Consider the following 14,681-nt stretch of genomic DNA (forward strand, 5'->3'; position numbering starts at 1 on the left):
GAAGCAGGTCATCGTCAAGGATCTGACGCCGAGGAATCCAACTCCTCTCCTCAGGACCATATCCTTCCCAATCCACTAAATACTGGAACCCCCGACCCCGCCGTCTGGAGTCCATGATGCGGCGCACCGTGTAGACAGGACCACCTCCGATCATCCGAGGAGGAGGACAAGGAGGCAACAGAGGACTGAGGAGAACCGGCTTGAGGCAGGAGACATGAAAGGTGGGATGTACTCTTATTGTAGCAGGCAACTTGAGTCAGACCACAACAGGATTAATGATCTTCTCCACTACAAACGGACCAATGAACTTCGGTGACAGTTTCCTCGACTCAGTCCGTAGAGGAAGATCCCGTGTAGCCAACCAAACCCTATCTCCGACGGTATAAGCGGGGGCAGGAATACGGCGACGATTCGCCTGGATCTGATACCGGTCAGAAACCTTAAGGAGGGCCTTCCTGGCCCGATGCCAGGTGCGGTGGCAACGACGAATGTGGGTCTGGACAGAAGGAACCGAGAGATCCCGCTCCTGTCAAGGAAACAAGGGAGGTTGGTAACCGTACAGGCACTGGAAGGGAGACATCCCAGTGGCAGATGAAGGGAGAGTATTATGAGCATACTCGACCCAGGGTAATTGAGAGGACCAAGAGGTGGGATCAGAGGAAACAAGACAGCGCAGCGTGGACTCCATCTTCTGTGGTTGGCTCTCTCCGCCTGACCATTAGATTGGGGGTGAAATCCAGATGTGAGACTGACTGTAGCTCCAATGGCCAAACAGAAGGATTTCCAGACAGCAGAGGTAAATTGAGGACCACGGTCAGAAACAATGTCACAGGGCAACCCGTGGACCCTGAACACCTCCCTAACCAGGATCTCGGACGTCTCAGTGGCAGAAGGCAGCTTGGAGAGGGGAACAAAGTGGGCAAACTTGCTGAATCTATCCACAATGGTCAGAATAACCGTGTTACCAACAGAAGAGGGCAACCCCGTGACAAAATCCAGGGCCAGATGCGACCAAGGTCGCCGGGGAATAGGTAGGGGTGAAGAAGCCCAGAGCTGGCCCGATTGGTACTCTTATTCTGCTCACAAACAGGACAAGCGGCAACAAACCTCCGGGTATCTTCTCCCATGGCAGGCCACCAAAATCGTCTGCGCAGTAGCGCCATAGTCCGAGCAACACCAGGGTGACAAGCTATCTTGCTGGCGTGGGACCACTGAAGGACAGCAGAACGGACCGACTCAGGCACGAACAACCGACCGGGTGGACCATTACCGGGCCCGGGCTGTGTCCGAAGAGCCGCCATCACCTCCTCCTCAATCCTCCATGTAACAGCTCCCACGACAACGTTCTGGGGAAGAATCGTCTCAGTCTTGGCCCCACTCTCCTCCGTCTTGGAGAACATCCGGGACAGGGCGTCCGCCTTCCAGTTCTTCGACCCAGGTCGGAACGTCAGGGAAAAATTGAAGCGTCCAAAAAACAAAGCCCACCAGGCCTGACGGGAGTTGAGACGTTTAGCCGATTGCACGTAAGCCAGATTCTTGTGGTCAGTCCAGACCACAAACGGTTGCTCCGCTCCCTCCAACCAGTGACGCCACTCCTCCAAGGCAAGCTTCACAGCGAGAAGCTCCCGGTTACCCACATTGTAGTTTCTTTCAGCTGGAGAAAGACGACAAGAGTAGAAGGCGCAGGGATGGAGTTTACCGTCAGTGGAGCTACGCTGGGACAGGATGGTGCCCACCTTCACATTAGACGCATCCACCTCTACAACGAACTGACGGGAAGTGTCAGGTTGAGAGAGAATCGGGGCGTTGGTGAATCGGCTATTCAAATCTAGAAATGCTCGGTCTGCCTCAGGAGACCAACAGAACTTTCTGGTGCAAGACGTCAGTACAGTTAAAGGGGCGGCCACCCGGCTGTAATCACGGATAAACCTCCGATAAAAATTCACAAACCCCAGGAATCTCTGGAGCTGCAATCTCGTACCGGGCTGGACCCAATCCCGAACCTTCTCTTGGTCCATCTTGATCTCTCCCCTGGAGATGATGTACCCGAGGAAGGACGTCGTGTGGGCGTGAAAAATCACACTTCTCAGCCTTCACGAATAGACGGTTCTCCAATAACCGCTGCAGGACCTGCTTGACATGCTGAAAGTGGCTAGAAAGCTCCTTCGAGAAGATGAGGATATCATCCAGGTAAATGAACACAAAAATACCAATCATATCTCTCAGAACGTCATTCACCATACTTTGGAACACAGCAGGAGCGTTGGTCAGTCCAAACGGCATCACCTGGTACTCGAAATGTCCCATCGGAGTATTGAACCCAGTCAACCACTCGTCCCCCTCTTTGATCCGAACCAAATGATAAACATTACGTAAATCAAGCTTCGTAAAAACCGTAGCATCCTGTAAAGCCGAGCTCATCAAGGGCAGGGGATACTTGTTCTTGACCGTAATATCATTCAAACCCCGATAATCAATACACGGTCGAAGAGAGCCATCCTTCTTGCTCAAAAAATAAAATCCTGTTCCCAGAGGTGATGACGAGGGCCGAATGAGACCTGCAGCTAGAGACTCCCGAATAGGTCTCCAAGGCCTCACGTTCAGGTCGAGAGATACTGTATAACCGTCCCTTGGGAAAGGCAGCTCCAGGAAACAGATTAATCGCACAGTCATAAGGTCGGTGGGGAGGAAGGGACAGAGCCTTCTGTTTACTGAATACTTCACCCAACTCGTGATATGTTTCTGGAACCAGGGACAAATCAGGAGGAGCAGAGTCACTGACCTGACTGGAAACGGCAGGAGAACAGGCAGTCCTAAGGCAGTTAGCATGACAATCAATGCTCCAACTAGTTACCTTAGCCGTCACCCAATCAAATGAGGGATTGTGTTCCTTCAGCAGAAGGAGAAGGAGATAAACTCAATGATTCCCCGACAACATCTTAACCGGTTCAGTCCTCATAGTGATCCGTGCCAGACTACTGCCGTTCAGAGTGGTTGCTTCAATGGCTTCCGGCAATTGCTCCTTGGAAAGCCCCAGCTGTTCCACCAAGATGGCATCAATAAAGCTGCCATCGGCACCTGAATCGATAAAAGCGTTCATCTCTAAGCTCTGATCCTTATTCATAAGGGTCGCAGGAAAACGGGGTCTGACAGGATCTTTGAGAGGTTGAAACTGGCTCGCTAAAATTCCTCCCAAAACTAGCGAACCGGGCAGTTTAACGGGCGCTGTGGACAAGCGAAGATGTAATGCCTCGAGCTACCACAGTAGAGACAGCTGTTGGTCTCACGTCTACGTTGGCGCTCCTCCTTAGTTAGCCCGTGTTGCCCCACTTGCATTGGTTCAGGATCTGGTGGCAAGACCCCTCCACTAATCCCGTGTGGGGAATAACGATCAATACGTTCTGGTTCACTTCCTGAACCGAATGGTAACCGAGTTGCTGATTGATTGGATGGGCCCCACTGCTTCTCCTTCCTTCTCTCTCGGACTCTATTATCTACCCGAATAGATAAAGTGACCAAGCTGTCTAAGTCACTAGGCTCTGGATAGGATATCAGCTCGTCCTTGAGTTGCTCCGACAACCCCTGGTAAAAAGCCGCTTGTAGTGACTCCTCATTCCAACCACTCTCCACAGACAATGTCCTGAACTCGATCATAAAGTCTACCACACTGCAAGCTCCTTGGCGAAGAGTGAACAAACGTTTAGCTGCGTCCTTACCTCGGACTGGATGGTCAAAAAGCTTTCTCATCTCTCCCGTGAACTCCTGGTATGAAGCCATGCAGGTTTCCTGCCGTTCCCAAACGGCTGAAGCCCATTCCAGAGCTCTTCCACGCAGCAGTTCAATAACAAAGGCTATCCTAGCCTTGTCAGTGGCGTACGAATGGGGCTGCAGATCAAACACTAACCCACACTGCATAAGAAACGAACGGCATCTTCCCAAATCCCCTTCATATTTATCAGGCGTCGGTACCTTGGGTTCACGGAAGGAAACCGCACCAGACACGGCAGGTGAGATGGGTGAAACAGGTGGTGAATGAATCGCCGGCAAACTGAGCTGATCCTGGATTTGTGTCAAGCTAGCAGATAAGTTCTGGATTGAACCCGCTATCTCCTGTAGCGCTGTCTTGTGTTGTCCCAATGTCTTCCCCTGCTGGGTAATGGCATGGCAAACGGAGTCCAGGTCCGCTGGGTTCATCCTTGGCCGGATCGTTCTGTCACGTTCTTTCAAAATCGAACCCCAGAAGCAGACCAGGACAAGGAGAGTAGGAAGAAGGTGAGTATTTATTTACAAGTGAATGTGAATGGGTACATATATCCAGGTGGCGTAGCGGGCAGCGGTGGTGAGTTGATGGGAGTAAATAGGTGGATCCAATGGGGTAGCGGAATTCTCCGACGACCAGGCGGGAATGGGGTAAATGATCCGGGTGAGTAACTGAAGACAAAACAAACAGAGGTAAGTTTAAGGCAAGCAATACGTAAAAAACAACAAAACAAATTCTATCCAACTTGAGGCTGATACTATAGCACAACATACTGTTCATGCTAACGATCCGGCAGGGAATGGATGTCAGGTCCGGGCTTATGAAGAGGAGAGATGATGATCAGGACCAGGTGTGCAGATAGCTGATGGGATACAGGTGCGGGTAACCAGAACTCCCAACTGGCTACATTGCCCGGCAACCAGACAGGGTGCGTTCCAGGACGCCGGAAAAAAACACTCCAGGACAGAACACAGGCAAAAAAACAGACTCAGGAAACGGGATTCGTGACACGTCAGCTCTATTCTAGAACTGCAACGTTCCGTAACTTTTGTCTACTACACGTGTATGTAATATTGAGACTAGCAAGACTGAGAGGAGAAATGTTATTTTAGACGGTCCTGCCTTTTCCCCTCCGTTCTTTTCCCAATGGAATGGTTAAGGTATCATGGCAGACTCTCCGCTCACATCAAGCACAGCAGAATTGATTTACTCAAGGTAAATATGTCCCATGGGGCAGCAGGTAGCCTAGTGGTTAGAGTGTAAAAATCTGTCTTTCTGCCCCTGAACAAGGCAGTTAACCCACTGTTCCCCGGTAGGCCGACATTGTAAATAAGAGTTTGTTCTTAACTGACTTGCCTAGTTAAATAAAAATAAATGTTAAGATGCCTGGCAGCCCAGACCAGTGGGAGTATAATGGAAGAGTAAGCGTCCCTAATCATAATAACCCACATTCCTTTTGTCAGATTGTGTTACTGATAAATTACGGTAATAGGGAGCTGTCAGTTTGTTTAAGGATGATGACTTGGTTGGGGAGTATAGCACTCATGACAGAAATCTACAAGATGGTGAGCTGTCAAAGACAGCCTATTGGGCTGTCTTTGACAGTAGAAGAAAATACAGGATAGACCATATTTAAAAAAATGCAGTTGTCCATTCCTTTTTGCTACAATGGATGACAATGCCCCCATCCACAGGGCACAAGTATTCACTGAATGGCTTGATGAGCATCAAAACGATAAACTATATGCCATGACCGTCTCAGTCACCAGATCTCAACCCAAATGAACATTGATGGGAGATTCTGGAGTGGTGCTCGTATATCCACCAATAAACTCTGAAGTCGTCTTCATTTCCAAAATCAATGGAAAGAATTTGCCTCTGCTTATTGTATCGCTTAGTTCCCCAAATAAACAGTTAAGAGTATAGGCTAGTTGTTTGAAAAGGTTATTATGTGGCAGTTCTACAGTGAGATGTGTATCACCATCAAGATGCAGCTGATGCTAAAACATTTATTCCCCTATTGTCTTTTTCAGGCTATGACATGTCGACGTTCATAAGGAGGTATAGTCGCTACCTGAACGAGAAGGCTGTATCGTATCGACAGGTCGCTTTTCACTTCACCAAAGTAAAACGAGGGTAAGGACTTTAATTCTCTGTTCAAACGTTTTCTTATAGCATCTGGCCCAGATCTACCTAGTCTGTCCTATATTGTTAATACAATGTACAGTCGACTCCTGGGAAGTGTTTTGGATATATTTTTGTGTATATTGCTTACTCCTGCATGAAGTGCACATGGTGTAGGGGTTGATTTGGGATTGGGCATCTGAGTAAGTGAAGTGTCGTTCACTAAGCCTAATTCAAATTCATTATTTTAGGTTGCATACTTCATGACATTGATGACAGTCCAACATCAATAGTATTGGGCTCCTAATGATTGGAATATTTTCTTTCCCCAAGGGCGGATGGCGTTATGAGAACCATGAACACAGAGAAGTTACTGAAGACCCTACCCATTATCCAAAACCAGATGGATGCACTACTTGATTTCAATGTAAGTTGTACTGCTATGGGCTGAATAAACGCTCCAGCTCTCGAATATAACAGTATTGCAAAAAAAAACTGCCAGTGAATGAGTAGCTCTGTCGTGTGGTTAGGAGTTACCGCTGAGTCAGACCAATGAGAATGTTTGATGGGTCGTCTGTCAATTCAATTGGTCTGCTTTGGATCCCCCCCTCCATCTCCAGGTCAATGCCAATGAGCTCACCAACGGAGTGATAAACGCGGCCTTCATGCTTCTGTTCAAAGATGCCATTCGACTGTTTGCGGCCTACAACGAAGGCATTATTAACCTGTTGGGTAAGTACTTCTGCCTTCTGGCTCTCAAGAGGCTCTGGCCTGCCAGTAATTATTGCCATATCATCGTAACCATGGAGCAGCGCTTGATGCAAAGACACCTTTGCACCCTGTCGTTCTGGGTTGATACTGTATCTCTGGCCTCAAATTATTTTACACAACTCACTATCAGCCTGCCCCATGTTATCAGGTTGACTTAACGAGGGCCAATAAACGACAGTGTTCTACTACTGCTCTGCTTTGTTTTAGTGAACTGGGTTTGCAAGATGACATAAGGTCTGTAGGTTGGTTGAATTGCCTTTTGAAATTCAGACAATGTCTGAAACACTTTGGGGAAGAAATCTAGTTTCCAATTCATTCTAAATTAGTTTCCTGAAGGGACTGTGTTCAAATAAAATTGCACCCCAATGCTGGTGGAGAGACTGGTCTTGCACACAGTCTATTCGACTACTCTGCATATCTGTTTGCACATGTAGTTCAGTGCACATGTAGTTCAGTGCACATGTAGTTCAGTGCACATGTAGTTCAGTGCACATGTAGTTCAGTGCACATGTAGTTCAGTGCACATGTAGTTCAGTGCACATGTAGTTCAGTGCACAAGTTGGAAATGAAAATAATGTCAATAACGTTGGAAATAGAAATTCCAGAACACTAACATTTTATTTCTCCACAAAGTTGGACATTAGACTGGAGTTAGAGAATTGCACTTGGTTCCTAGACTATGATAAATTGCTGGTCATTACATACAGGTCAAGGCTGTATTCTCTGCTATGAGGATGGATGCCTCTCTCACTCAGGTGAGAGCCTTGTTCCTTTTGGGGGACTGAGCAGGCCTGGGGGGGGGGTGGAGGAGCAAATTGGATATGTGCAAACATCAGTGGAACGTTTACCAGCTAGTGAGACATGTTTAGGATTCATGCACCCCTCTGGAGAGTTTGTATACTTCCTGCAGACATCTACATTTTAAGAGACAATTTTCTGATTGGAGAAAAGTGTAATATTAGAGTTATACTATGGAATATTTAACACCTCCCCCATTAATTTGCAAAGGCAATTTGATTAATTTGATACAGTTTGATAGTTTATCCTTATTTGATGACATTTAAGTTCCAGTGCTTCATTTTCATGTTACTCTTTTCACTTCACAGAGAAGTACTTTGACATGAAGAAAACTCAATGCAAAGAGGGCCTTGACATCTACAAGAAATTCCTCACTAGAATGACAAGAATCTCTGAATTCCTTAAAGTAGCGGCGGTAAGATCCAACCTTGCTAACTTCTGTGTGATCAGATTTTTTACCCCTATATTCACTTTTACATCCATGTTATCTTGACCCTCCTCCCTCCTTCCTTGCAGCAAGTAGGGATAGATCGAGGGGACATCCCAGACCTCTCCCAGGTAAGACCTGATGCTATCTATCGCTTTCGTATCTCTGTGGCCCGAAAGTGCAGCGGGTCTGAGATGGAGTCCTGCTGAACCCCTCAGCTTGACTTTATTTCAACGCTCCTCAGTGTGCTGGCTGCCGGCCTCTCTCAACACCCTGCCACCTCCTGCAGTTTCAGACCTTCCAAATAGTTACCTCTGCACAGCCCTAGCTGTCATACATTGCTTTCTTGGGCGCACACTGCATGTTTCCTTACTAAAGGAAACACCAGACACAGGCCCTGCCCAAATACTTTCAAAATGCTTCTTTCCTTCAAGTAATCAAATCACAGATCTGATTTGGTTGGATTGATGAAAGCAGTTGGTTGATAACCTTGCCCTCATCTTTCCAATCACTTCTAGATCTGTGATCGAGGAAGGGGTGCACTTTATTTGCATTCGAATGGGGACTCCCTCTCACGTGACCTTGCACGGCATACAGCACATAAAGGTGTTAACATTGTCAAGGCATATACAGGGTAGGCTAGACCTGAGATGAAAGGAATAAAAGGAAAAATATACTTTAACTTTGTATACATTGAAAATGGCAAATTTATAAACACTGTATGCTATTATACTGTTTCATGTCACCTTTCAAGAAGGGCCACATGTTGTATGGGGTTAGCTACATCTCTCGCTTGCGTGTCCAGTCTTAGAATAAAATGGTATTATGTTTTTACTTTTCTTATCACCATGTTCAGATGGTGCTTTAGCAAGACAAACGGTATTTTGCAAGGGTATTCATTTTGTGATTTTTATTTTATTAGGACTGTTTTGGATTTTAAATAATGCCTTTCGATAGTACCTTTCTCCCAAAACTTTATCATCGCTGATCTTTATCATCGCTGATAATTGCCACCTTTGTATTCTGTATTTTTCCTTAACGTTCCATCTTCAGATTACAGTTTGTGTAAGTATCTGTATCCCACTCTTTTTAAGTGTTTGTAAGGGTAGTTTGTTTTCTTTGTGTGCATTGTGAAATAACTAGGCATGCTTACTGTTTGTGTTCCGTCTGCTATTCCACCTTTGTGATTGCATTTTTCCACCCAACCTTTGAACTCACTATTTATTTCCATTTGAATAGGCCCCCAGTAGCCTCTTGGATGCCTTAGAGCAGCATTTGGCTTCTTTAGAAGGGAAGAAGGTGAAAGATTCCACAGCAGCCAGCAGGTACTGTTATTTTCCCTTCCATTTACTCACTGCCTATTCAATTCAGTCCAGTCAGACAAAGCCTGTTTTGCTCAGGTACCAAATTTAGCCAGTGGGTGTGAGCTGGAGCTGAAGTGTTTGTTGGTGGGCAGCAATCTCAAAAATATGTTTTTGTACTGCGGTCCAAAGTATTATTTTCTGTGTGTTTTGCCAGTTGTTTCCGAGAAAATATTTTGACGAATGCCACAGTTGCAGTGTTTTTTCCTTCAATTTATGAAAGTCCTATATTGTTAATAAAGACCTACTTGTCTGTGGCTAATGCCAGGCGCATTTGATTTAGTTTCCTTTTTGTGTCTTTCAATGTACTATAATAGTATGCACGTACCATCAGGGCTCATTCAGGTTCTCTCAGGTTCTCTGTTTAGTGGGAAAGCTGTGTTATAAACTATCCCTGTCAAGCAGAATCCTTTCTATTTTATTCCAACCTCCTATTACTATTGTAGCCTGTATCTATCAAAGTTCAGTTGTAAAAATATGTGCCACTTTCTTTCACAGCATTTTTGACAATGATCAGTAAACAGTTTTACCATAGCCCCCACTAACTGACCACTGTCTCTCTCTTCCTATGTCTCTGTCCATCCAGGGCTAGCACTCTCTCCAACGCTGTCTCTTCTCTGGCCAACACGGGCATATCTTTCACCAAAGTGGACGAGAGGGAAAAGCAGGCAGCTCTGGAGGAAGAGCAGGCTCGCCTTAAAGCGCTGAAGGTACATTTTCCTTCCATTGTGCTCCTCTCTCTATCTCTGACTGTCTGATCTCTCTCGCTCTCCCCCTTCAACTATCCTCTCGGCTTATTGCCCTACTGGGTTTAATCTGTGCTGACTGGTCAGCAGCATCTGTAGAACATTCAGGGATAATGAACAAAAATGAAACGATTTTCTGCCTTTGGGGGGGAAAGGCAATGTCGAAGGAGTTTCTTTATTTTGCTTTGGAGTGGATAAGCTGCCGTTAAGTTGGTCTAACATTTTATTGAGCAGTATTCACACTACAGCGATCAAGTCTTCAATGAGGTTTTTGTTCTCGTTTTAATCTAAATTAATGCTATGGTATCCAATCAAGCATCAAGCCCGAGGTCATCCAAAGAAGGGATCTTTTTTTAGCTAATAAGTTGCTCTCCTGAGGTCATCAGGCCACAGAGTCCCCACCACCTTGGTTAAAAATTAAGTCAAAATACATGCTCTCAGAAAATGTTAGCTGGCCAGTGTACTGTAGGTAGGCCCGGGTGCTTGTTTTTGTTGACTATTGCCCGTTCCACCTAGGAGCAGCGTCTGAAGGAACTCCAGAACGGTCATTTTTCCTATGCCACCACGGCTGCCTCCCCTGTGTCCACTGACGGGCGGACCATCAACACAGCACCGGCCATCGACCTTTTCTCCACACCCAGCTCCACAAACGGGTTAGAGCACCCATTCTCTCCTAGGCCTTACCCTTATCACTCCCCCACTGACTTTGCCAAAATGCTAGGTTACATGTATAGTGCCCAGGCACGGTTCATAGCTCCTTGTTGAGTTTATGGTTGTGCCCTATATAGTGCACTACCTTGGACCAGAGCCCTATGAACCTTGGTGAAAAGTAGTGCACTAAATGGGGAATAGGGTGCCATTTGAGATGCAAACTATGTTTACATTTGCTTACCCATCCAGTTGTTTCAGATGTTTGAGGGAGTATTAATAATAGCGTAGTGGTTGGGGTTGTTGAAGCCAGACTAGACTGTCAATGCAATGTATCCATAGAGCCAAAGACTCCATTGCTATTAATCGGCCTGCCCATGTATTCTTACCCACTCTTCCCTATACCTTTGCCCATCTACTGAATTTGATGCTAGTGGAACTATTCTGTAGTGCCCCAGCTGCACACATGTCAGTGTACTAAAGCTGGGATGATCAATGGACACCGACCGTACCGATCACATCGCAGGCATTATGCTGATATCGTTCATTACAATAAGTAGCCTATACTAGAGAAATGTGAAGTTTGAAATGAAATAAGTTTGCTAATATGGGTGATTGTTAATGGGACAATTGATTGCTACAACCATAGTAGTAGTTTACAGGATAATAACAAAACAACAACTGGTGCACATTAATGTTATAAACTTTCTGTTTATCATTATCGCATCAATTCAGGACATTTATCGGGTATGGATTTCTCTCCATATCACCCAGCTCTACAATGTCCTTCTAAAAATAATATTGTACATAAATGTGAGCATTACAAAATAAGAAGAATAATGAATAAATCGTAGCGCCAATTTAAAGGTGGATGGCAAGGGTGCATTCCCCCGTTTGAAGGCATGAAGCTCAGGGGTAGCTGTTTACGGAGCCTCCATGGCTGTACAGAGGGTATTGATTGCATGTGACTTTCAGAGACTCCACTGTTTCTCCCTCTTGGCTGCTTAATCAAGCCTGCCAAGTTTGCCTTCAGTGTGCGTGAAGTGTTTTTGACTTTTTTTTTTTTTTGTAGGTGAAGGGTGGGAGTAAGGAGTAGGTAGAATGTTCCTCCCCTACCCTTTGCTAGGTGAAACTTCTACCTGGAGCGTTATGAAAACCTTTTGAGTAGGCTATGGGAGAGTTGGGGTTTTGCTTTTGGGAGACTTTTTAACTTTCCTTCCTCCTCCCCCCTCAAGCACTTCCAAGGCGGCGAGTGACCTTCTGGACTTGCAGCCTGCATTTCAGCAGCAGGCACTGCTACTCTCCACTGGCCTACCAACAGCCAACACATGGGGAGGTGAGAGCTCCCGTCACACCGCCGGTTGCCTGTTTTACACGCCTGATTCTCTCTCACACACACTCTTTTTCATTCAGATTCCTCTGGGTAAACTGGGATGGGCCTCTCCACAGGTCATAGTGGATACAACCCGTAGCATTCTCAAACAGCTTATTAACTCGATAAGCTTGCTGGTGGTGGATATACAGTACCTGGTGTATTTGACCTCACTCCTGAAAGCTATCGGTGAGCTTGAATTTGAAATTGGATGTTAAGACCACTGATAAAATCAGGTAAAGTTGATCAACAATCCAATCACAGTTACGTATTCATTAGGATCCCCATTAGCTGCTATACTTCCTGGGATTCAAAAAGGAATATAACAATTACATGATAACCAAACAACAGCCTACATCATAAATAAAACAATACTTCATGTAAGATATAATTACTATATAAAAAAACATCAACATAAAATGTACAGTATTAAAATATTAGTGTGTGTGGGTACGCATGTCTCTTCAGTCTGCGTTGTTCTGTGAGATGTTTTATCTGTTTTTTTTTTATATGATTTTACTGCTCGCTTGAGTTATTTGATGTGGAAGAGAATTCCATGTAATCATGGCTCTGTATTATTGTGTGTTTCTGTTGTAGACAGTGAAGAGACCCCTGGTGGCATGTCTTGTGGGGTATGTTTGGATGTGTTTGTTTGAACAGACAGTTTGGTGCTTTCAACATGTTCAACACCTCTCACAAAGACTAGCAGTGATGCTATCAATCTCTCTACTTTGAGCCAGGAGAGATTGACATGCATGTTATTGATATTAGCTCTCTGTTTTCCATTTAAGGGCCAGTCGTACTGCTTTGTTCTGGGCCAACTGTAATTTGCCTATGTCCTTATTTGTGGCACTTGACCATGTGACTGGGCAGTAGTCCAGGTGTGATAAACTAGAGCTTGTAGGACTTGCTTTGTTCATTGTCATGTCAAGAAAGCAGAGCATCGCTTTATTATGGACAGACCTCTCCCCATATTAGCTACCTTAGCATCAATGTGTTTTGACCATGACTGTTTACATTCCTGGGTTACACACCAATCAGTTTAGTCTTCTCAACTTGCTCAATTTCCACATTATTCATGGCAAGATTTAGTTTAGGTTTAGGGTTTAGTGAATGATTTGTCCCAAATACAATAGTTTTTGATATATTAAGGATGCCATTCTAAAACTGACTGCAGCTCTTTAAGTGTTGCAGTTATTACTTCCTGTGGTAGCTGATCTGACATGTGTAATGTTGAGTCATCAGTGTACATATACACACTGGCTTTACTCAAGGCTAATGGTAGGTCATTAGTAAAAATTGAAAAAAGTAAGGGGCCAACATCTTGAGGTGCTTCAACACCTGCATTGCTTGCTGTTTGGGGTTTTAGGCTGGGTTTCTGTACAGCACTTTGAGATATCAGCTGAGGTACGAAGGGCTATATAAATACATTTGATTTGATTTGAGGTATGCCTGACTCTACCTGGTTTACGTTAGAGGATTCCATTAAAGAACAGTCTGTGTTTTGTTGGATAGGTAACACTCAATCCATGATGTGTCAGAGGATGTAAAGCCATATCACAGGGTTTTTTCAGCAGCAGACTATGATCAATAATGTCATAAGCTTGCCTGATGACTCAACTGAATTATTCCACTGAATCATTTGCTTTTAGGGGTCCCGAGTGGCACAGCAGTCTAAGCCACTGCATCTCAGTGCTAGAGGCGTCACTACAGACCCTGGTTTAATTCCAGGCTGTATCACAACCGGCTGTGATTGGGAGTCCCATAGGGCAGTGCACAATTGGCCCAGCGTCGTTAGGGTTTGGTTGGGGTATGCCTTCATTGTAAATAAGAATGTGTTCTTAACTAACTTCCTAGTTACATTCTTTTAAAAAGACATACCTCAGTCTGAGACTGCCATCTTTGAAGTTGGTTGTGGGGATGTCAAAATGAGTGGTGTTGTATAAGACAAAGTAATCAGCGATTGGATCATCTCTAACCAATCAGCGTATTAAAGCCAATGAAACATTTTCAAAACGTTGCATTACCCACGTGTGTGCTGTCTCTGACTCAATCCATCGGTTTCTAGGACCAATCAGACGGTCTAGAACGTATTTCCATTCTAGAAATCGTATGGGAGGTACTCAGATCGAGACTCATTGCGGAGAAGAAACTAACATCAGTGGGTGTGGCGTAGTGTTTGTCTGGCAAGTCAAAAGCTATACTGAAGTCTAATGAAACAGCTCCTGAAATCTTATTATCAGTTTAGTAGCTTGCCAGTTTGTCAGCAACTCTAAAATAACGGTCTGTATCATGACTAACCTTATTTATTCATATCATTAAAGTTAGTAACTGACCTTTTCTGATTTGCTATGACACCTGTTGTTCACCATTCATGGCATTTGTATTTAAACCTCGTGATGCAGGTGCCAAATTAAGAGGCACCTTTATCTGGAGTGCCTTGTAATGTTGTGTGTGCTTTGGAATTCAGGGTCATGTGTCAATGGAAAGTAAATAATGATAAGGTTGAAATTATAAGATAAACCTACTTAACTGTGTTTTCCTTTTCACTTACAAATATACTGTTCGGGTTCTTGTAGTCACTGTATGAATTGTAGTCACAGTATGAATCCACTGTTACTTTTTGTCAGTCCTGCAAAGTTTCAGGTTAATCAACTTGAAGCTAGAATTATTT

At 44.9% G+C, this 14,681-nt stretch overlaps 1 protein-coding gene across 13 annotated transcripts in view; it reads left to right on the forward strand.

Moving 5' to 3' along the window:
• The window catches only part of LOC118389837 (phosphatidylinositol-binding clathrin assembly protein-like), a 59,338-nt gene that overhangs the window by 22,919 nt on the left and 21,738 nt on the right, over window positions 1–14,681 (forward strand). For 9 of the 13 annotated variants that reach the window (XM_035779718.2, XM_052529636.1, XM_052529634.1 and 6 more), the window contains exons 4-12: window positions 5,794–5,896; window positions 6,218–6,311; window positions 6,505–6,616; window positions 7,762–7,868; window positions 7,970–8,011; window positions 9,120–9,205; window positions 9,828–9,951; window positions 10,504–10,640; window positions 11,871–11,971. In XM_035779718.2, the coding sequence (XP_035635611.1) occupies window positions 5,794–5,896; window positions 6,218–6,311; window positions 6,505–6,616; window positions 7,762–7,868; window positions 7,970–8,011; window positions 9,120–9,205; window positions 9,828–9,951; window positions 10,504–10,640; window positions 11,871–11,971 (906 nt within the window). Of the gene's footprint in view, window positions 1–4,408; window positions 4,689–5,793; window positions 5,897–6,217; window positions 6,312–6,504; window positions 6,617–7,761; window positions 7,869–7,969; window positions 8,012–9,119; window positions 9,206–9,827; window positions 9,952–10,503; window positions 10,641–11,870; window positions 11,972–14,681 lie in introns of those variants that run through there. The other 4 variants (XM_052529632.1, XM_035779723.2, XM_052529638.1 and 1 more) reach the window with 3 other exon arrangements.

This window comes from Oncorhynchus keta, chromosome 11 (assembly GCF_023373465.1).
Source record: "Oncorhynchus keta strain PuntledgeMale-10-30-2019 chromosome 11, Oket_V2, whole genome shotgun sequence".
Lineage (NCBI taxonomy): Eukaryota > Metazoa > Chordata > Actinopteri > Salmoniformes > Salmonidae > Oncorhynchus > Oncorhynchus keta.